General features: G+C 33.9%; 1 protein-coding gene across 3 annotated transcripts in view; it reads left to right on the top strand.

The window, feature by feature from the left end:
- The window catches only part of LOC124366137 (ejaculatory bulb-specific protein 3-like), a 101,491-nt gene that overhangs the window by 72,513 nt on the left and 5,837 nt on the right, over window positions 1-23,141 (top strand). For all 3 annotated transcript variants that reach the window (XM_046822442.1, XM_046822443.1, XM_046822441.1), the window contains exon 2: window positions 12,487-12,694. In XM_046822442.1, coding sequence (XP_046678398.1) covers window positions 12,539-12,694 — 156 coding nt within the window. In that variant the 5' untranslated portion in view covers window positions 12,487-12,538. The remainder of the gene's footprint in view (window positions 1-12,486; window positions 12,695-23,141) is intronic.

Here is a 23,141-nt window from a genome sequence, read left to right as displayed (position 1 = left end):
GCATGCTCAATTTTGCAAATCTTCTATGAAATTCCCAGCCCTCTTCATGATATATTCATAACTTGTATTACATACCTAAAATTTAAACTAATAGCTCTTTTTGAGACATATCATCATATTTTGCTGTTACGATCTGATCTGATTTACTCAAGAATTGAGCTTACTATTTTGCCAGCACACACCTTTAAGACATCTCCAAGATATGTAATAGGTCTAAAGTCTTCTGATGCTTTACTTCTCTGGATATTTTCAAGATAACGGCTGATATCAACCATCTTACTAATTGGAGGGTTCCATAAAAAGATAACTTGGTGATAGTCGAATTTACAATTACGACTTGGTACTCCTCTTTAAGGATAATGTTTGCCCAGAAATAATTAGCATTCACTATAGCTTTTAATTGCAATTTTTCCTCTTACTAGAGGACAAATTTTTATGTCTTTTGCGTCTTCCAATAAAATGAGTACAATTAGAGAAGGTTTAGTGTTGCAAACTGAGAGCAGCGAAAGCAGACGTATTGCAAGCCAAGCGGGAGAGCAAGGGAACGGGAAGGGGGTAAAAAAGTACTGGAACCATAGTCACAAGCAAAATCACTAACACGTGGGAGGGGGGATCATACACCACACAAAACTTTTTTTATAGTACAGTCTTAACCTTTATTGTGTTTTAAATCCAAAAAAATTGTAATATTTTCACACTTATTTTTTTCTTATTTCACATGTATCCCCTCGACTTTGTGGCCTGGGGCATCTTATCCCCTTTGTACCCCTAATAGAGGATTGGGCGGTCCTGGATGTATGATCCTCTTATGTTTTTAATCTTCTTCCTCTTATTGGGTTTCTAACGATCATACAGCATCGTTGGATCACGTTGTTCGTTTGGGAGTCCCAATGGCCGAGCGGTCTAAGACGTTGGACTTAGAGACAGCGTGGGTTCAAATTCTGTCTGTGACTGTACCATTTTTTACCAGTACCATCGACTTGTACTGTATCAACTCTTCTCCTTATTCTGTTTGATAAAATCCTCGCACAGGCCAGTGGCCCATGAGGACGGGCAAAATAAGGCATAATAGAGGTTGGCCTCTCCTATTAAAAATATATTCCTATCTCCACACATTAGGTAGAAAATCAAATTCAACTGTAATTTTGACTAATCCTATCTAAAATCAACTGAAGCTTTGATTAAAAGACAGTTTATGAGAAAATATTGTTTCCAATGCTAAAATTCATTGCCACTTGAAACTTTGTGGTTGCATTCTGTCTAGCAAGAAAAGAAGATTTAAGAAAAAAGAAACTATTTATTTAATTTACGCGTCACCGATGACAACTTGTGGCTTTTGTAAACAAAATTTCTGCCACACAATCCTCATATGGATACAAGATTTTCTCTTTTAAGTCAAAGATTATAGTTTTGGAGGTTAATTTATTAGAAATTGTTACCATACAACTTTGGTGTGTTTGTGTTTACTCTTTAGAAATTTTGAAGGAACCCTTATAACGTTATAAAACACCTAGAAAGTCACAAGCACTTCCATAAAAATTTAATGTTTTGAAACAATTTAATTTTATCCTTATAGGATCGTAACTTAGATAGAAATGGTAGTCTCAAATTTTAATTATTCAACTAAATTTACAATGTCGTTAAACAAGGTAAGGTAAGGTACGTCGTAAACAAGTTGTACAAGGCACAACGTTTCTTGTAACACGCTTTGCTGAAGGTACGTTATCAAGTAGTCTATATCAGTTCTCGGAATATCGGGCAGATACGCAGACCGATAAAACGAAATTCTTCCTAGCCCCACAGGTAATGTTTGCTTATGTTAAAAATGTAATAAGTTGATAAAAAGTAATCAATTATTTATGTTTCGATTACTTTGAGTAGCTAATTAGATTATTTGCTACTGTTATACAATTAACGACAAATACGTCAACGATAATAATGCTTTGTTTAGTGTAGAAGGAGTGATAAATTTGTGCGCAAGATAATTATGAGATAGTGCACTGCTTAGGCAGGTCTACTGATTAATGCACTCTTTCTTTTATGAATACTCATGAAAATAAAGAAGAAACCTTTTTTAAATGGGCTGTAGAAGATGAGTTTTATTAAATATCAATTAACCATGAGCTTATAAAAAAGACATGCATGAGGTCTCACCGATTTTCTTGAAATTGACTGATTGTTGTTTAGTAGGATGGAAAAGGTAGAAGACAACTCTTTAATGTTACTAGTAACTCTACTAGTAAATTATAACTCTAGGAGTAGGTGTTCTAACTTTAGAACACTTCCTTCGGTGTTTCAGTTTAACATCTGACGAATGAAGATATTTCCAGAAGATACAACTGTGTAAGCAATGTTTCGACGCAGTATGGATCTGAAGATTTTGATTTTCAGACTGCCGTACATGCTTTTAAACTTCCAGTTTTAATATAATGATAGCAACACTAAGCTGCTTAGGAATTTCCTTTCAGGTGTTTCTCGCTTTTTCAAATTAGTCATTTTGTTCAAATTACAATTTTCATATTGTGCTTTGAAACACATTAAGCTAACACCGCCATACTACCACCTTTAAGGAAACTAAGGAACAGGAGGAAACTAAGGGGTCTAAGGAACATCTCGTCATCCACCGTGGATGAGAAAAGTTGCGTAAAAAATAATAATTGTTTAGTCGTAATATAAATAATAATAAATATTATGAAATAGAGTTACGCCAGACCGTTCCGGAAGTGGAATGGTTTTGAATGTAACGTTCCCGGTGTGAGAACTACTTCCACGAGATGGTTCTAGTTCCAAGCATTCCGTTCCGACCGGTTCTTGTCCACATTATTCCTGACCGATTTCGTTCCGGAACGTAGCATTTTACTTTGATGATTATATTTGAGATGCAAAATATTTTAAATTTGTAGATGTCCCAATATCCCCTCATAAAGTTTCTGACAGTATTGGTAATGAAAAGAAATATTTTACATCACAACAAGTACGATATGTAGGTCTAATATTTCTGGAATCGTGAAGGATTAGTAACCACTGTCAATATCAAACTATATCACTAAATAATTCAGTAGAGCGATAGGTTGCAACTTGAAATGTTGCCATACCTGTAAGATAGATCGGAAATGGAACATGCAGGCCTGGTCGTTCCGTTTAAGAGAGTTGGAACGCCTGGAACTTCTTGGCATGTTTAGTAAACCGTTCCGACAGAACATGGAATTCCGAAGAAGTGCATTGTTCCAGGTCCTTTCCGGCTCCGGAACGTTCCGATGGAACTAGTTCCAGTCCTTTCGGCATATCCCTACTATGAAAGGGGTCAGGCAACAATTCTAGTAAATGTAGAATTATTTCACATGCCATACCAAATCAAGTCACCATAATATATCAATTTCTGTGAGTCGGGATTTGTACCCAAATAAGACATGGGGATCAGATTGGATTTTCCAAGTAACGAAAATTATTTTCTCAGGCCTAGGAAAACAAGCGAGAGCAAAAGGCTGGCTTTTATTTAAGAAACTCATACAGAATACAAATTTTTTGTAAAAGTGTAATAAATGTCATTAATTCTCAAAAACCTTACCCATTTTCATCGAGAGTACAAGCTAGAAAAACAGTAACGGGGCAAGTGGGCCACTCTGAACCGTATAAAAATATATGTTTCATCCCACATTATTATCATTTGCAACTCGAGACTTTAAAAATTAATTTAATTATTTTTTATTTTTAGAAATCAGCTTTTTCTCGTAATAATTGACTTAGCATCATTGCATCATTATTCATATAGGACCATGATTTAAAGCTTAAAAAATATTGATCAACAAGCGTCCTAAGGTTTTGTCAGCCGGGGCAGAGTTTTGACTTTTGTCCCCCCCCCCCTCATTCAATTTTCAACTTGTGACGTAATTTGCCAATTAACATTTATTAAACCCTTCAGTTATGGACCCTGATTAAATATGTTCTTCATTTAATGTTTTCTAACATATCAGCATAAATAATCAAGGATTTTGAAAAATACAAAAATGATATTAAAACCCAACCTAATGTCTAAAAGTTTCAAAATGAGATTCAAGCATATTGTTGCGTTTTAATTCATTATTTAAAGCAAACATATCGATAGCCTAATCAATAAATGCAACACACATCATTTCAATACATTAAACGTGAGAATGCAATGTTTTTAAGTTAAAGAAGCATTTTCAATGCAACAAAATAAGTTTGTAACAACTGTACAAAAATTACAAGCTATAAAAACACAACTACACACATTTATTTTAACTTGAACATATAGTTGTTTATTACTACATAAATTACTTATTTCTTTATAGTATTATTCTAAATTTTTACCAAAACAAGACATTATGTACGATAGTCAATCATTGTTTCCGCACACAATCTTTTCAAGGTTATGTTTATCGCACACAGGCATTGTTAAATGTTAATAACAACGCAAAACGGTATTGAATTGAAAGTCCGATCAAGGAGTGATATGTCCTACATAATTTTAATTAGATACTATTCATTTACTTGTGTGTTATGTATAAACTCTTGGAAGAAGTAATTTCCTACCAATTTTGGGTCAAAATTGCTGATATGATTAGTAATCTGTATTTAAAATCATAAATTGTTTTGCATTTAATGAATTGAACATCCGCCACTAAAAATATTTAAGAAGTACCCAAAAACGTCCGTTTGGGGGGAAAGGAGTTTTCCATATGATTGCAGTACTTGCGAATTTACAATATGTTAATAAATTATAATATGTAAATTATAAATGCGCTGGTAGTTTACAATTTTTACTACTTCATATTTATTTTTTTAAATTACTAATGTACAGGAAATAGCTCACATTACTGTGGCTTTTTCACACTAACAATACGTGTTTCGAAACCCGCATTTCATAAAAAGTTCTCACATGCCAAATATAAGGAAGTTTATATCGAGAAACACAAACACTGCACCTGAATAGAAGAAAATATACACCGTAGTTTACTAGGAAGTAAACATCAATGTTCGGTTAGTCAGCTTAAAAAAATACACATCTACGCATGATGAAAAATGTACAATTTCGATATATGAGGTTTTGGAGGTCCAGAGGCTTTTGCACATTTTGCAATAAACGAGAAGCATTAAACAGTTCATAACTGTGTTTTGAATAATCCTAGATATGCCCTATAAAACAGTAAACCTATAATAACGGTTAATCATGGCGTAAAAGTTGGGGTGGATCATGGTGGGGTTTTGGAAGGATTTTTCAAAGTTACCCTTTTCAAAGTTCTTTCCAAGAGTCCGAATTGTTGTGTGCTTGCTATGGACAAGGGGCAGAGGCCTGTAATGGCGATTAATCATGGCGTAAAAGTTGTGGGTGGATCATGGTGGGGTTTTGGAAGGATTTTCAAAGTTACCCTTTTCAAAGTTCTTTCCAAGAGTCGGAATTGTTGTGCTTGCTATGGACAAGGGGCAGACGTCTGTAATGGCGGCCATTTTTTTTAGTGCCCTTAAGAACAATTTTAAACATCATGCACTTTTACGAGTCAATTTAAATCTTAGAATTGTAGAATGTCTCATTTTAAAGATATTATGAAAACTCTTCATTTTGTGTACGAATCAAGGCTGATACGCATTGAAATGTTTTTTTTAGTTTATCGATTTATTTATGGGTTATTCAGAACATATCTCGAAATATTTTCTTCATCATTTAAATGTTAAAAATTATAGCTTTACAAGATATACAAAATTGTGTTTCGACTTGTATTAATCCAAAATGAGACATCTGCCATAAAACTACAATCAACAATAGGGGCGCACAATTGCATGATACGAAAACCCACATTGTTCTTATACGAAAAACTGAATTTAGTTTCACTACAGTCGAATAGTTTAAAGCGTAAATATTATAATGCCATAATCTGTGTTCCACGATTGAAAGTTTTACAAATTTTCATACAAGGAAACCACGTACAAATCTTTATACTATCCTTGAAAACGTTATATTAGGCGGAATGAATAGAAAGGTATACGATATTTGAATAGAAAGACTTGTTGATCTGACTTGTTGGTTTCAATTGATAAGAGTTCAAGTACATATTTATAATTCAAATATAGATAATTCCAATTTATAGTTCAAATATACTGAGATAGTCGTGTTTTCTAGGATAGAATGCGAGACTTCTGTCACTCTGACTGAATGTTGAATAGAGTTGTCATTATCGATTTTGAGCCTTCAAGATAAAAAATGTCATCTCATGTCTGACAGCGATGAGGCGGACTGACAGCTTGATGGCGCAGAAACATGCAGTTGCCCGTCTGGACTCAACTTCATCTCCAGGCGGTCCGTATCTCCAGACTACTGATTGATTCGCAGTCTCGTCGATTTATGAAATTCCAGATTTCCAAATGTTTGCACCATTATCTTACTGTTATGATCATATCTTATATAGTTCCTGGCGTTCGACGTGGAAATCTGAGCGAATTAGCTCTAAAATTGCATTAGTAACGAAAACATGAGGTACTTGAAAAGGAGGATATTAAATTTAGTCAATATTTAATTTGTATTTTACTTATCATCCAAGTTGATACTCGTGAAAACATTTTCCTCTAGAATCCAAAAACACCTTGCGGACTATTGAAAGAAGAATTATTTTGGAATACATCATACCCTGAGGGCAAGGACATGGGGGTTCAAGGGGTCCGAACCGCCCCAAATTTTCAATTTTTTCAATTAAGTTTTTAGTAGACGATTATTATTATTTAAATAATTCAGTATTACTGCCATGTACTGCTGCATGATCGTTGTCAAAAAGAAACTGTCAATAACTACTACAGTATTCCCTTTGTCAGCCTTTGATATTATACAATTATATTCTTTTAGTTTTTTTGTTATGGATGTTACTGACGTCATATCATTGTTAGACGTTTTAATTGATTTTAGATTTTGTACTTTTAAATTATTTTTGTTTAATTCATTGTCAATATTCTATCGGAAAGGTTCTTGGATTTCAGTGTCTGTTTTATTTATGGCTGTTTCTAAATTATTGATTAGATCCTCGTTGATTGTTTGTACTTTATGATCAAGGTTTATATTATATTTGAGTGATTTGTATAATAAGGCCACCACATCACCATTAAATTGGATGGATGATAAGTTTTTTTATTCTTGGGCAGAAGTCTTCATTATCATCAAATAGTGTGTATAGTGTTTTGAATTATTGTCTTCCTGTGAGTTAATAAATGTATTAATCTCCTTAAGATGAACTTGTTTTTCTTCAAAATTATAGGTCTGATCCATTTATGTGTATTAATATCAATTTCTTCAATACTAACTAGGGGAAATGTTTATTTGATTTCTTTTTTAATTTCTTCCATTGATCTGTCTATTACATTCATTTTTTCATATAAATTATTAATTTATTCTTTCATCCATATTATTTTCCCTCTTTGTAATGCTTTAGTTGAGGGTTTTAGTTAACTTTTCATTATAGTAAATTATGTAAATTTTTAGTTTAGCTATAGTTTACGGTCCTCTTAGTGCAGCAGCGTCTGGAATCTGACGCTGTCGCAGACCTGACTCCTGGAATCTGGAGTCATGTTCGTCTAAAGAGATCGAAGAAAAGTCAGCGACAAAAAAGTTCAGAAGTCTTCACATTGTTTCGATATCAGAGACCCCCGACTACAAATATAGTATAATCTAGAAGGAGAGGTATTCTCATTGTCTTATTAGGTACACAATTGTTCTCGTGAATTGTTGCCAGAACCATCGCTTGGACTTCCACTTGGGAATCAACCCAATATTAAAATGCAGAAATCAAACCAAAAGTACAATGTATAACTTCACTTTGTCTAATTTGAACACCGGTGATAGGTACCACAGTATACCACAGTAATTAGGTCTTGTGGTTCTTTTAAGCTTTTTAAATACCCTTATAAAGACTGATTATTCAAAATAGATGTTTCAGATATTTCCTAACCGTTACCATACTTTTGTGTCCCAATTCCCAAATGTATACAGTTAACAGAATAATTACTTGTCTTCAAATTTGTATCTACAACCGTTTGTGTAATCGACCAAACGCTCTGGGAGTCTTTTGACGGGTTTTCCTTAATTTGATAATGAATACCTCCGCATAAAGACATCGCGTAAAAAACCAACAAAAATTATTTGGGTAAAAGTTTGAAAATTCTTTGATATTGCCAATTATTTAATCATAAATATCAGGGTTGGTCGTGTTCAAATAAATAATATATACTGAATCCATATTTTTTTTTGTAAATTCTAACCCTAAACAGCGTAAGCTCTTAAATATTATGACATCTTCAGTTTCATGATTTAAGAAGTTTCTTTATTATTACTTTTAAATGTTACAATAGAATGTGTGCGGAAATTATATCTTGTTGACTAAAGACAACTAAACACCAAAGGTAAGTCTTGCAACGCACTTCTCTTACAAGCATAGCACTTTACTCCCTTATCTATAATAATAATAAACTTTATTGCGTAAATAATTACAAAATTGCATGCATACGTCAGGTAAATTGTGTAAATTATTATACACATTCTGAATTAATACAACTATGCAATTGTATAACACAACTGAACCTTTTATTTTTAAATAATTTTCCTCGTACCGACCCAACATGATCTCTTCAACGGAGTAAGGCACCTTTTACAACGAGAGGTGTTTTAGTCGACATTTGTATTGTTTAAAATCACTGAGATGTTGAACTCCTTCAGGTAGCTTGTTTATCAGTTTCACGCCAACTTGGGACGGCATGTATTCGAATGTCGTCGTTCTACGTTGAACAATCAGAAAGCTGTCCCTGCCTCTAGTCTCGTATTGGTGGACGTCACCGCCTTGGACCAACTCGCATTTGAGTCGACAGTATAGAACGACGTCGAGAATATAAGACGGGGTAAATTAACTAGCCAAGCTCTCTGAAGGCATCTTCAGACGACTCTCTAAAATTCAATTTGTAATGAATTCCGACAGCTTTATTTTGAGGTCAAAATACTCTTTTTAGTTTGTATTTAGAACATCTGCCCCACAATTTTAAGCCATAAGACAAATTTGGATGTATAAAGTTTGGTTTCCAAGACCAAAGTTGACCATTTTTAACACATCAATAGAACAAAACTTTGCAATATTGCGCAAAACATAAATGCCAGAAATAACCTTTGAACAGACGCTCTCAATATGAACACCTTATGTCAGCCCTGGATTAAAGTACACCTCAGGGAACTTAACGGATTTGGCTTCTTCCAAGAGAAAATCTTCCATCATTACCTCAGGACGATAATCTTGATGTTCTTGATGCCGAAGGCAAAGATTTGTTGAATTCGATTTTGAGTTGTTTGTCTTCAACTTGAGAAATATTTGACGCATACATTTAAGTATTAAATACAAGGAGTTGTGTTACCAGCATATAGTATCACCGTTCCATTCTGGATTGATGAATTCAACTTGTTGACATAATATATAAGAGAACTGGTTCTAATATTGATCCCTGAGGGGCACCATAGGCCATCTTGACCCTGCTATAGCATTCGCAATCCGTACGCATTGGTCTCTCTATCTTTAAGATTCGAAGAGAGCAATTCGTACGGCAAACCCCTACTAATACCACAAAGTCCATAACTGGTGCCATAGTGTCGCATGATGTACACAGGGAAAAGGTTTGGAGAAAGGTCGAGAAATATACATATCACACGCTCTCCTCTCTCCAGGCCAGCTGTTTCGGTAACTTTACTAAGAACTGGGAGAATCGAAATTAGACGATATTTGCTTGAGGTGCAATGATCATCTTTTTTATCTGTTTATACCTCGTCAACGCCAATTAAATTATTAAATTCTGTTGAACTAAAAAGGTTATGCCTTTAATTGCATTTTTAATGTGAAAATAGCTTTAAAAACTGAAAATGGGAGTTACACCTCGTTTTCTGAAAAGAATGAATTTTATTTCTGTGTGCAGTATGTAAAAACGCACGAAATGAAAACTTAATTGTTCCTTAACTAGGCTGTAAATGTGTTTTATGCAATATTCTCTATTATATCTACAATATTCTCTATTATGTCAGACTGTAAAATATAATAATCAAACTACAAAGAGACAAAAATGACATGTCTCTAGTGGGGCTTCAAAAATAAATAATAAATCAAAGTTACTATAAGGTGTATAATATGTTCCCAATTTCTTCAATTTGTTTACTTTCTTTATTTTCAATTAATCTCGAATCTGTAATTTTCACAAACCTGATGTAAAAGTTAATACAACTAATCCATATTCAATAATAAAATTCGTGCTATGTGGTTGTTAGGTCTCGAGTTTTTTTACATAATTATTGTTTCAAAAACGCTCCCACTCTATTAAATAAATACACTAAGAAACCCATTTAACATAAAAGTTGTGGTTTTGGGAGCTTGCATTGATTGGTTGCAGTAATTCTTTTCTATGAGTCAATGAGAAACTATTAAAATATTATTTCATTATTTTTCAGCACCTTTAATAGCTCTTTTTACTGCATGCCATTATAATCTATGATGGTTTAATACGCCATGAGAGTCTAGATCTTTCTTCATTATAAACTTATTGTTTGCCCTGAAGCCATAAATCTGTTCAAAACAGACGTATCAAATCAAATTAATGATTAATCTAGAAATAAGAGAAAGCTTTCAATTGTTTCTGAACGTTTTATCTGAATTGTATTTTGTCAGAGGTGTACAAAATGTATAAAATTTATTAGTAGAAGGCACTCTCCATTTTGGAGCCTGGATCACAAAGTCAATGTGTGGTTTAAGCAAAGTGGTCACCAACTATACCAGATGGTTCCAGTATATTCTTTATGAACTATTTCGTTTTGACTGATTCGTTTCTTAACAGTAAGTCTGTCTCTTTTGATGGGAACGATTCACCGAACTGTCTTTAATTTCAATTGGGGTTTTAACGAGACTTTCTCCTTTACTCCCTTATTATTAGAGACACACAACCAATAATCATAACGTAGCTACGGTGGGAAGGGTTAAGTCAATGTGAATGTTGAGTTTAGCTCCGGTTCACCTAGATTACTCTATAATTTGTAGTCTAGGTGTCTCTGATGTCGAACGATGTAAAAAGTTAATTTTGAGCTTTTTCGTCGCCGACTTTTTTGGATCTCTTCAAATGAACATGACTCCAGATTCCAGGAATGTCTGTGAAAGCGTCGGATTCCAAACGCTGCACTGAAGAGAAGGCGAACCGGAGATAATCTCAACATCCACAATAATAATAAGAGTATAATAAGGAATATATTACGAAGTTTTTACTCATAGAACTATTAATTCTCTTATTCCACTTTCTTCTGACTGCCTCAATTTAAATACATTAATAACATCTTACAATTTCACGTTATTGATGAACTTTCAAATGCCGTAAGTAGGACTTGGAAGTGGAAGTCGAGCCAATAGAGTTAAATTTAATATTCAACCAAAGTAATAATATACCCAACCTTTACTTTGTATAATTTGAACACTGCTGTAATAACTCCACCACAGTATGCAGTCGTGAGGTTACTATAGGCTTATTAACCATTGCCTTTGTGAATGCCCTGAGCATGAAGATAGCCGTAGAGACTCTGAGAAAATATTAATGGATTTATGATTTTCTTTAACAGTTTTAAAATAATAAACCAAATACACATCTTTAAATTTTACATTTATCGCACATTTGAGTTCACAACCGAATCTCCAAACACATGTTTCTGTTAATTACTAGCTTTTTCTGTATTTTTATGTCCTGATTTCCAAGTGTGAAAACATTTTTTGTTAGCAAAAAAACATTTATTTTTCTTCGAATTTTTACCTAAAACTGTATGTGAATTGTCAATCAAATTCCCATCAATCAAATCTTGAACTGGAATCCTGTCACCGAAACTGTTATTGTCCTGCTTGCTTTTTGTGGTTTTATAAAAATGTAAGTAAAACATAAATGATGGTAAAAACTTGATGCAACTATTTAACATTGAAAGAATAATATGACTTCGGACATATACAATTGTAAAAGAAGTACAACACTAGGTTCGAGGATTGAAATCTATCGTCTTCTGCAGGTGACAAAAGAAAAATGTACAATACATAAAACAAGGAGCATCAGTGACCTCTTACTAGCACCCCTGGATAGCCACTGAAAGGAGAAACGCTCTGACATCAAAATGGTCGCGTTAGTCCCGCCCCTAGCGGCTACAGAGCAAACAAGCGTGACGTTCCGTGACGCGTAACGAATTTTTCCCCGTGCAAATATACATCCATAGACCGCCAAAAGAAGTAGTCACTTCACTAAACTAAAATGTGCTGCTGTGGGCTGGCACTAAATGGTATAGTTACGTGAACGGAATGATGTCCAGACCAAGAGCACGAACATCACGTCACAACCTTGTGCTGTCTATCAAGTTACAAGTATGTAATATACGCTTATTTTAAAGGTAGTTTTATACATTACCTGTGGTTTAGTATAACTGTTAATCTGGTGTAGGAACTCCAGCAGTTCCCAGGAACCGGATGTCCGGAAGCTCCAGGACTCCAGGATGCTGGACTTCAGTCCACTATCAGTTGAGTCACAGATTACATGGTACCGAGCGGTGGGAGGTCACTTTCGCCTTCGCTGGCCGCCTCCGAGCGGAGCTTTCACTCACCAATACTCCCGGACCGCTCGGACTGTCAACATGGCGCTCAGTATGAAGGTATGTTAAGGCTCAGTTTACGTGCATTTAGTACTAAAACACGATTCTTTGCTTGTCAAAACCTTCTTTCACCACCTCCACCTCTCATTCTCACCTCTGTCTGTGATGTCTCTTTTTTGTTCAACATTGATTTAGTTGTCACGTCATTCAAATTGTGAGATTGTGGCCTTCTAGAACAGTGTCTAAAATCTGCATTGATTATCGTTGTAAAAATCTAATCTTCCCTTCCTTTTTTATGTGATGCACATTTTTAAATATAAGGTTATATAATCATTTTGGGATTTTTTAAATTTTTCAACCAATACTGCAATCACGTAGAGACACACGTCTACACGTTCATATTATTGTAGAAAGGTAACTGGCCGTTGAACGTTTGGTTGTCACGTTTACATAATAATTTGACACCTACATTAATTAGAAAACTGGTTTTTATTAATATTAGTATTTTGTTATTAAAACATTACTATTAAAACAAAAGCTTAATCGTCCCACGTTTTGTGTTGCTAGTTGAAGAACTAAGCAATTTTAGCGTTTTATGGAGTAAGTCGACTTTTCTAAAGTATTTAGAGTGATTTACAATGTTGCCTTCAAATACTTTTAAATAAATTGGAGTGACTTTATAGTGGAGTGATATAATAAATTGGCGTTTGCTATGCAATTGTAAAATGTTGACTTTGAAATAAAAAATGATTTGATTTGACATTGAAAGTAGACGAAGAATTAATGAAGAATGAAAGTAGTGTCGAGAAATTTTTAATTTTTAAAATTCTATAATCTTTTATATAATTAGTTTTATGGTTCGTAATTGTTCTGTTCTGTTCTGTCCTTACTCATTTCCATTCAATAAGGTTGATTGCCACCACAAATTATAAAACACATTTACTGTTTATCTGTTTTTAATGTTACTAGAACATTAAAACTCAAATTCAACTTAAAACTCTCGTTGGTGCTTATCTATTTTGTCAGGCGTTGGGCAGAAACATAACCTCAAACGACACAACTACAGTAATTAAGCCACGCATATCACGCTACTGTCAGACCTGGTAATTAGCTCAATTACATTTGGTGTAATACCGCACCAACCTTTGGTAAATAAACATTACTAACATTGAACACTTTACTGTCATGCCTTCACATGTTGGATTTCCACCAAAACAGTTGTTTACTACTAACAATTGAACAAAAACAAAATGTTTATTTCTAATCTTTACGACACATGACACAGTCTTGATTACTGAGTCATTTAAATGTTTTGCATACTTAATTCATTGAACGTTGTACTATTCATGCATTTATTTCCGTTGGGAGTATCGCTGGGCGAGGGGGGGTAAGTGAAAGACTATGGTTTGAAAGCTTCTGAAGCTACTAAAATGAACACTAGTATATCTTAGTGTTTATATTTTTAATTTACAAATGTACATGAAAAAAGGACAAATTTAGTTTAGTCGTCTTTTGGTTCTTATGAATGATTTTATAGTTCGGGATTCACTTTCGTCTTGAGGCTTTTGATATGGTCGTATACACCCGGTTGTTGCAGAAACTATAAATTTTGGGATTAGTGGTTTATAAATGGTAATAGTTCTTCAGTGTCTATTAGAAACATTGTATTATTGTACCATATAATGACAAAAATGTATGTATTAAAAAACTAATTTTAAAAGTCTTGAAATAAAATCTGGGATCCCACAAGGAACTATACTTGGACCAATACTCTTTTTAATGTCTACCAATTATAGTAAATTCATCTGAATTAATGACTTTAATATGGATATAAAGTATATAGTTCTTAATTACAAAGATTTATAACTCTAAAACATATTACAGCTCTATTTATTTTTCTCGTTGAGAGAAGTCACGTTGGATGAAAGTGAGTGGATACATTGTTACGGTCTGTGTGGTTTTATTATGTTAAAATGTAATCATAAATCTTAAAGACTAGAGAACTAATCTCTGAATCGACGTTGATTGTTTAGTTATAGAATATAATAAAATGAACAAAACTGTATTGCTTGAATGAAGATAAAGACAATCAACTCTCATTTATTTTGAATCCCTAAGCTTTCAATGGATACGTCATTTAGACTTTCCAGACATCTCTATTAGCGTCCAAGTTGCCTGGGAATGGATGCGGTCGTGTAGCAATCGTCAAACGTTACATAGAGTTCCTTTCAGTTCTCATCAAGAGCACTTTAGTGGGGGCCAACGCCTTTGCGTAGTGGCCCAAGCCCAAGGTCTTCCACAGTTATCATTACAATTCACTAATCTACGGTGAGTTGATAAAGTCAGTGATAAAAACTAGTTTTGTTTGAGATATCGTGGAGGCATCGTGTTATCTAAGTAAATAACAAAGGTTGCTACATCCTCTTGAGTCACTGCCTATTATTCTATAAAACTCCATAATTGATGTGACTGCAGTATCCTACACTCTTGAGGAGATTCTACATTTCACCAATTGAGGTTTCGCCAATTTGAAGCATACCCAGCAATGGACGATATGAACTCTAGTTAAATTGTGGACAAAATCTTATAGCTTGTGACTTTGACAGAATGTGACCTAAGTGCCCCGAAAATACGTTCGTACCAACGAGGAAGCTTAAAATGCTACGATAGGCGAAAACCTCTTGAGCGTTACACAAAAGATACTTCTGTAATTGGGGTTTCGGGACATTTTTCCTGAAGCTTTAGGCTGTGTCAAATGATCTGCTTTCCGAATCATTTTTCGGCAATTGAGAAATTATATTTTGCATCTACAACCATTAGCAATTCGAAAGAAGTACTTTAATATAAGAAAGAAATGTGTTTAGTAGAAGTTTTCACACTAGAATGAGATAATGATACGACGTAACTTGGAGAAATCCAAGATCTCATGTGAACGAGGTCAACACGTTCATGAGATGGACTCATGAGGTCACGTTGGGCATCTTTAAATTACCTTAAGAGAGTAAACGCACATGTCCTTTGCAACCTCGAGGACGTCTCATGACTTTATGAAATTTGTTGCAATCCGGAAAAACCAGATGTATAATAAATCTCCTGAGGTTCCTCCGTGTCGAGTCCGTCGAAATTGTCTTGGTCACGTGACCTGCTACTAGGATTCGCAACAGACTATAATGTTATGCATGATTATACATGTTATACCATGCATGATTTTATTTTAGGTTTCAGCACATATATAGCAAATTACACAGAATTTCAGTTTTGGTGTTTTAAATGTCTTTACTAATCTCCAGTCACGTGTTCTGATGTAGCTGTCCTTGGTAGTGGGAGCGGGTTTATCCTGAGAAGCTTTCGGCTGTTCACTTTCTTGTTAAGATTATGCAAAAACATCCGTCTCTTCCTCAGCATAATGTTTTAGTAAATCCCCAAAACATTACAACATTAATAATTCATATATTAGTAAGAGTATTCATTATTTAAAGTAGATCCTCTTCCTGTCGCATTTCTTTTTCAAGTTCTACTTTACTGTGGGTGAATAGATTTATGACTATTACAATATTGAGGTTGACTCTACCACTTTGAGGTTAAGTGGTAGAGAGGACTTTATAGTCCTAACTTCGCCTCTAATAAAGACATTTTTCATTTCATTTCATTTCATTTCATTTCATATTGTGGCTGTGCGTAAGCTAAGCTTCGGCACATATGGAAGAAGAAGCCCCGTGCATCATGGGTTCATCAATCCATCACGTAACAATCTGATAATATATTGTGTTTAATCTGGAATTTTTAGATTAAAGTCTTAAATTTAATTAATGATGACTATGTTTAGATGTAGATGCTATGGACGACTTGATCATCGGTGTTATGGCATACCAAAAGTTTTTCGGTGCTGTTAGACCGCTTGGACGGTATGAGACCCCCAATAGTAGGCCTATCTAAGAGAAAAGGTAAAAAAACTTTGGTAACAAAATTCGATAAAACGCTTAGAAATAAGCACGAATAAATGTACATCATAAAAAGGTAAATCTCCACAATTCTCCTCTCTTCTCACTTGGGAGGTGTCTTTTTAGGTTGATGAGACTAAAGCAAAAGACAAAATCATAACTTTTGACACAACAATATCACACTTTATACATATTAGGCGCCGGAAGATAATTGAATTGAAATAAACATCCTGATTAAAGAAAAGAGATGTTGAAAACCCTAAAAATTACAGCTAATCAAATTTTAGAAACGCTTTATAGACTTCTCCATTTTACCCAAATAGTTTAAAAAAAGCAATAGAGACTAAGAAAATATCCAACCGTATCTAAAAAGAATTTCTGCACTTCCCTAGTAATACGCAAGTGACATTTTGAAGTTATTAGTTTTATTTTCACCCTAGTCAATGTTAGTAAAATATGCGTGACCCGTTTTCCTTGGAAATTCGTTCGCTTTAGGAATTATATATGATTAATTCGTTAATCTTCATTATGCAGATGTGAAGTTAAAATTAAACTGATGATGCTTTAGTGCTTTGTAGGTAAATACCTAAAGTTTGAAAAATTACAAACAGAATAGGATACGTCAAGAGCCTCATTGTTATGTTCAACGGTCTTCTTCGGCTTAGCGTTGGCTTGCATGCTGATGTGGGCCAGGCTACATGTAGAACGATAGGTTAGGTTGGGTCATCTGCCTGGTTCGTCCATTTTGTTTGTTTGATACTTTACCAATCAGAGGTATTACGGTAAATTGTTAGTAATGTAGGTATTATTTAAGGGTAATTGTAAATTGATAGTAGTTACAAAGCCACAATAAAGCATTATGAAAGTAAATATCATTGGTTGTTGCTGTTGAATTAATAAAAAAGATTATGTTTTGACGATGGTTTATCGGAAATTACAAAAGCAAATTGTAATTGACTTTGAACTATGGAAACGACCTAATTTTGAAAGGTTCTCAATAGTCCTTAATTTTGAATCTTTTTTATCGATAGTTTGCTTTAGACTTATTTAAAAGTGATTTTCACTTACCGGAATACTTTGTTAACGGTTTGTTACTGTCGATGGATGATTTGGAAGGACACTAGGATTTAGGACATTTGCCATCCATATGTTAAATATACTAAGTTTCGAAATTGAAATCCACCCTCTTCCTCAGGTTCAAAAACCCCAATACATGCGAAATACAAGACAATGCACTTGTCACACACTAAAATAAGTTAACAACATAACATGTAGGTCAAGGTCTCAAGTAATACTTGACTGGTACACCAACAGCACTAAGTCCCATGGTGTAAGGAGACACACCATGACTAAGTCCAGATAAGTGAGAACGAGTTCACTGTGTCACTGCACAGAACTAAGAACACTAAACAGCTCTCGATATGCACGAGAGTGCTTGGCGTACATTTCATGTTGTTGACTTAATTTAGTGTGTGGCAAGTCTGTTGCCACACTATATTTTTTACCACTATTCAATTCAATTCAAAAATATCTTTATTTCGCCAAAAATATATACAGTTTTACAAAAATATACAAGATTTTTACAAATTATACCAAAATTATAACATAACATCAAAGCAAAAACTTCAAAAACGAAATAAAGTAGGGAAGCCATAGGCATTACCTGTGTTGGGGTTTCCGTCAACATGTACAAACAAATCAAAGCAAAAACCTCAACAAACTTATGTGCCACTTAAAAATTACTCAACGTTTAAAATACACATCTGATGAATTTTTATGTTTAGCTCCTAACTGTGACATTAAAAAAGATTAAATTTAAACGCAATATATACACAATAATAATTCAAAACTAAACCATAGAAACTCTATAGTAAAAATATTTATTTTTATATTTAACAGAATTAAGTACCCTACTTACTTAAACAGAGAAAAAATAAATAAGGCATAATGTCAAATATTATTGTGCCTGTACATAATTACGCATACACACCTACATAAAAAACAAAGTCCTATAACATACACAACAGCAAATCCTACATAAAATAGGAAAGATATTATTAGAACGTAGATTTATTTAATTTTTAGATACTCATCTATTGTTTTGTAAAAGGCCAAGTTTGAGATTGATTAAACATTTTTTTATACTGTAATATTCTCCAATGATTCCGCTAATAATGTTAAAAAAATCTTGGTGCCGTACAACTGAAAGAATTTTGATGAATAGTGAGATTGGATTTTGGTCTATATGCTTGTTTAAACCTTATGTATTAAGTTTTTGAAGAAAAAGGTAGATTTCAATCCTCGAAACGTAGTGGTGTATTTTTTTTTAACTATAACGATGGCATATGTCCGAAGCCCTATCATCCTTTCAAATCTCACTCATAACCAACAATAATGTTCATACAAAGAAGTTACAGTCAGTTCGATAAAGATTTTCGATACATTCTGTCCGTTCTTTTGATACTCTGTTCTATATTGCTATTCTGTCCACAAGTAATTAAAGTTAGTAATTTCCGGAAAGTATCTTATTTATTTATTTTATTTTATTTATTCAACGCCATTAACAATAGTAATTACAATAAAGTATATGGCGAATATGTACAATAGAATGACAAAAAATTCCTTATCCTTATTTTCAAATCTTGCTTTACTATCATCACCATTCTATTAATCAATATATTTATACTGAAGTCAGGAAAACATTTGGGGGGGGGGGGGGTCCAGACAACTGATATTGTGCCGTAGCGGACAGATATTATAGTCCCATTTTGTTCCTTAAAACGTTCTCGACTCATTCATTTCTTTGCTGAGAACGATCTTTCAGCAGTACATGACAGTAACACTGAATTATTTAAATAATGATAATCGTTTACTAATAAAGTAATAGAAATAATTGAAAATTTGGGGGAAGGAGTCTGGACCCCTTGGATCCCCTCGCTAGTTACGTCCTTGAACTTACCCAACAGTTAGTTCAAAAATTGACTTCGCCCAACTTTAAAAAGCACAGTTAACCGTATACGGTTTATGTTTTTTATGCATACAATTCATTTAGTCTTGGTATAACAACTTGAAGATTAGCCACTTTCTTAGAAGTTTGATTAGTGTTTATGCATACAATTCATTTAGTCTTGGTATAACAACATGAAGATTAGCCACTTTCTTAGAAGTTTGATTAGTGTTTATGCATACAATTCATTTAGTCTTGGTATAACAACATGAAGATTAGCCACTTTCTTAGAAGTTTGATTAGTGTTTATGCATACAATTCATTTAGTCTTGGTTTAACAACATGAAGATTAGCCACTTTCTTAGAAGTTTGATTAGTGTTTATGCATACAATTCATTTAGTCTTGGTATAACAACATGAAGATTAGCCACTTTCTTAGAAGTTTGATTAGTGTTTATGCATACAATTCATTTAGTCTTGGTATAACAACATGAAGATTAGCCACTTTCTTAGAAGTTTGATTAGTGTTTATGCATACAATTCATTTAGTCTTGGTTTAACAACATGAAGATTAGCCACTTTCTTAGAAGTTTGATTAGTGTTTATGCATACAATTCATTTAGTCTTGGTTTAACAACATGAAGATTAGCCACTTTCTTAGAAGTTTGATTAGTGTTTATGCATTCGATTCGTGCGAAAGCAACAATGTCGTAATAAAAAGTTAACTGTGGTGATTAGGTCAGATATTCAACTGGAAGGTTATAACTCAAGATAACGTCGACCTCCAATTTTATGGACTAGAGTTCCGTGTAGCTACAAAGAGTAATATACGAGTAAAACCAAGCATTATTAGTACACAACCTACATTATGGATGTATTAAATACCTTACCAATGTGAGCGATTTGCTGGATATACGGTACATACTATTAAAGTTAGTTTATTGCGCACAGTTTTTATTCGTGCCAATTAACGAAAGTTTATAGACATCACATAACCTCAATCTTATTTTACGAAGTTATTTGCGTACATATAATGAAACACAGAGCTCAATCCTTCGAAACAATATGACACATACATTGCTCAAATATCATATAGCCTACAGTGGTAGCTGTAACAGATTACTTGCCCTTAAAAACCGCAAAATGCAACAATCATACTTTAATAATTTATGTAATTATATTTATACAGTTTGTATTTAATCTGTATTGTGAATTAGTACAAAATTTAGGTATACACCTAAAATCATAACATCATTTCAATAATTCAGTGATTTGCGTGTTTTTCAATTGGAAGGCATACAAAAACTAAGGTGATTAATTAATTGACTGAGCGTTAGCAAAGCCTACGAGTATCACTCGTGGTGTTGTAAAAGTTCATTTCTGTCTGTCTATTCATAAGATATCTCGAAAACGAACAAACCTAAATTTGATATTGGACGGAGCTTCAATTCTATATGAGCAACGCTGATATGTATATGTCACTCCATGGGATTTGGCTGAGCGTTAGCGAATATGTTTACATTGGGTATTATGGATAACCATGATTGCATCGAGTAAATAACAAAAAAAATCTTTTTACTGAATACACTCATATGAGATTTTAACATGTGGTATATTAATACTTATTCAGTCACAACACATGACTTTGGTGTAACATGGAGTAAAAAGAAAGGTGTGTAGACTTTTATAATTAAAAAACTACTATGGCAGCTAACTTAATAAATAAAATTGTGTCCAGATATCTTGAGAAAGATTTCATCTAGGAATTAATCTCCAAAGACAAAAATTAATTATATAATGGTGCATGTCCAAACATGTAATTTGGCTGAGCGTTATTGAATCATATCACTCAGTACATGAATGTAAAAATGACCTTTCTGTATGATTGTCAATCTGTCCGCAGAACATGTGGAGAATGAAATTAGCTGTAGGTTTCGAATTTAGCATGCAACCTCAGCAAAGCCTGTTACGTAACACGTGGTGAGGCGTACTATTAGCCTACCTCGTGTTTTTTTTTTTTTTTTTTTTTTTAAAGAACCTAAACAGATTGATAACTAATGTATAAAAATGGCACAAAAACGGTATATATGTATATATTAAAATTTATAATTATTACAGAAAACATTAAATTTGTATTCAATGCAAATAACAGTCACTGCACATGTTGACGTATACTCATAATATGAGCATATTTACATATTATGTACATACGAATGTAAGATACCAAACTCAAAGTAGTATGAGATTTCAAAAGTTGTAATAAATATTTTATGAGATATTTTCGATCACATAGAAGTATCTCACTCTCTCAAATCAAAGCGCCATCCTTTGGCCAGACGTAGAAACTGCTTTTACTGCATGTAGCTCAAATCTGTTTACTAGTTCTGGTATTAACTAAGGTGAGGCGTCTAAGTTGGAATTGTCTTTAATTTGCACATTTAAAATACTATTATATTTTTTAATTATTTTAGTCATTTTGTTATCCAACAGATATTTAATTTTGGATACATTTACAATAAAATGCATACATCATAATTTACGAAATTAACACAATTGCCAATATGTAAACGAAATGGCCACCATTACTGGGATTTAAAGAGCATAGTTTATACACAATTCTATTATCTTTTTCGTGTATTTACAAATAACTAAAGCAACCCGCACGAAAGTAGTCCTAATGTGGATGGCGCGTCTGAATCCCCCTCTACATCCCGCGCCAAACACTGATGTCATTTGTACGTGAATGAAAAATTTCTGATCCGTCTCAAGATCTGTTGAAATAAACAAACGTCATCATCAGTTGCAGTATACTTATATTTTATTACATTTAATTTAATTCGTATATTTTTTTCAAAAACATATAAAGCGGACAGTATGTAACCTAGACACGTCAAAGCGGGTGGTCAACAGCTGGTGGTCAGCAGCGATATGGCAACACCGTCTCGAATGCGATCGGACTACTTTCGTGCGGGTCACAGTAATAGTTTTCACTTGTGATGTGAATAGTTTATTGGTAGACGGAGTATACACATGACGGGGGACCTACAGTTTCGTTTCTCGCAGCGAGGTGTTGCCACTGCGTAATAATTCCGAGAAGCTATGCCAACCTTGTAATAACCTAAGGTTACGTTCTACAGCTGTGATAGGATTACTAATCAAGGTTTCCTCACAACTTTCCTCTTGCCAATCTGCATGTTTTGTTTCACTCTCCTGCCCCGATCACCTTATCTCAGCTGCAAGCCATTGTCTCGGCACGTTCTGGAATTAAAGCGGAACTTACACAATTGCCGTTTTACAGCGGATTCGCAACAATTGAAATACCAATTAACTCGTGAGTAATAAAGCTCCCATTTCCACTGTTTAGTAATGCTCTCTCGTCACTTTCGTAATTGTGATTATTACACGCTAATAACTAGTGTAATTCCGTAAAATTCTATACACAAATATTGCTCTCGGAGACATTTCAACATGTCCACCAAGGGCGTAGCTAGCGAGGGGGTTCAAGGGGTCCGCACCCCCCATTTTCGATTATTACTATCTGAATAATTCAGTATTACTGACATGTACTGCTGAAAGATCGTTCTCAACAAAGAATCGGGTCAAGAACTTTTTAAGGAAC

This window comes from Homalodisca vitripennis, chromosome 7 (genome assembly GCF_021130785.1).
Source record: "Homalodisca vitripennis isolate AUS2020 chromosome 7, UT_GWSS_2.1, whole genome shotgun sequence".
In the NCBI taxonomy this organism is placed as follows: Eukaryota; Metazoa; Arthropoda; class Insecta; order Hemiptera; family Cicadellidae; genus Homalodisca; species Homalodisca vitripennis.
Note: the sequence above shows the minus strand (reverse complement) of the source record. Positions and strands in the feature narration are given on the sequence as shown.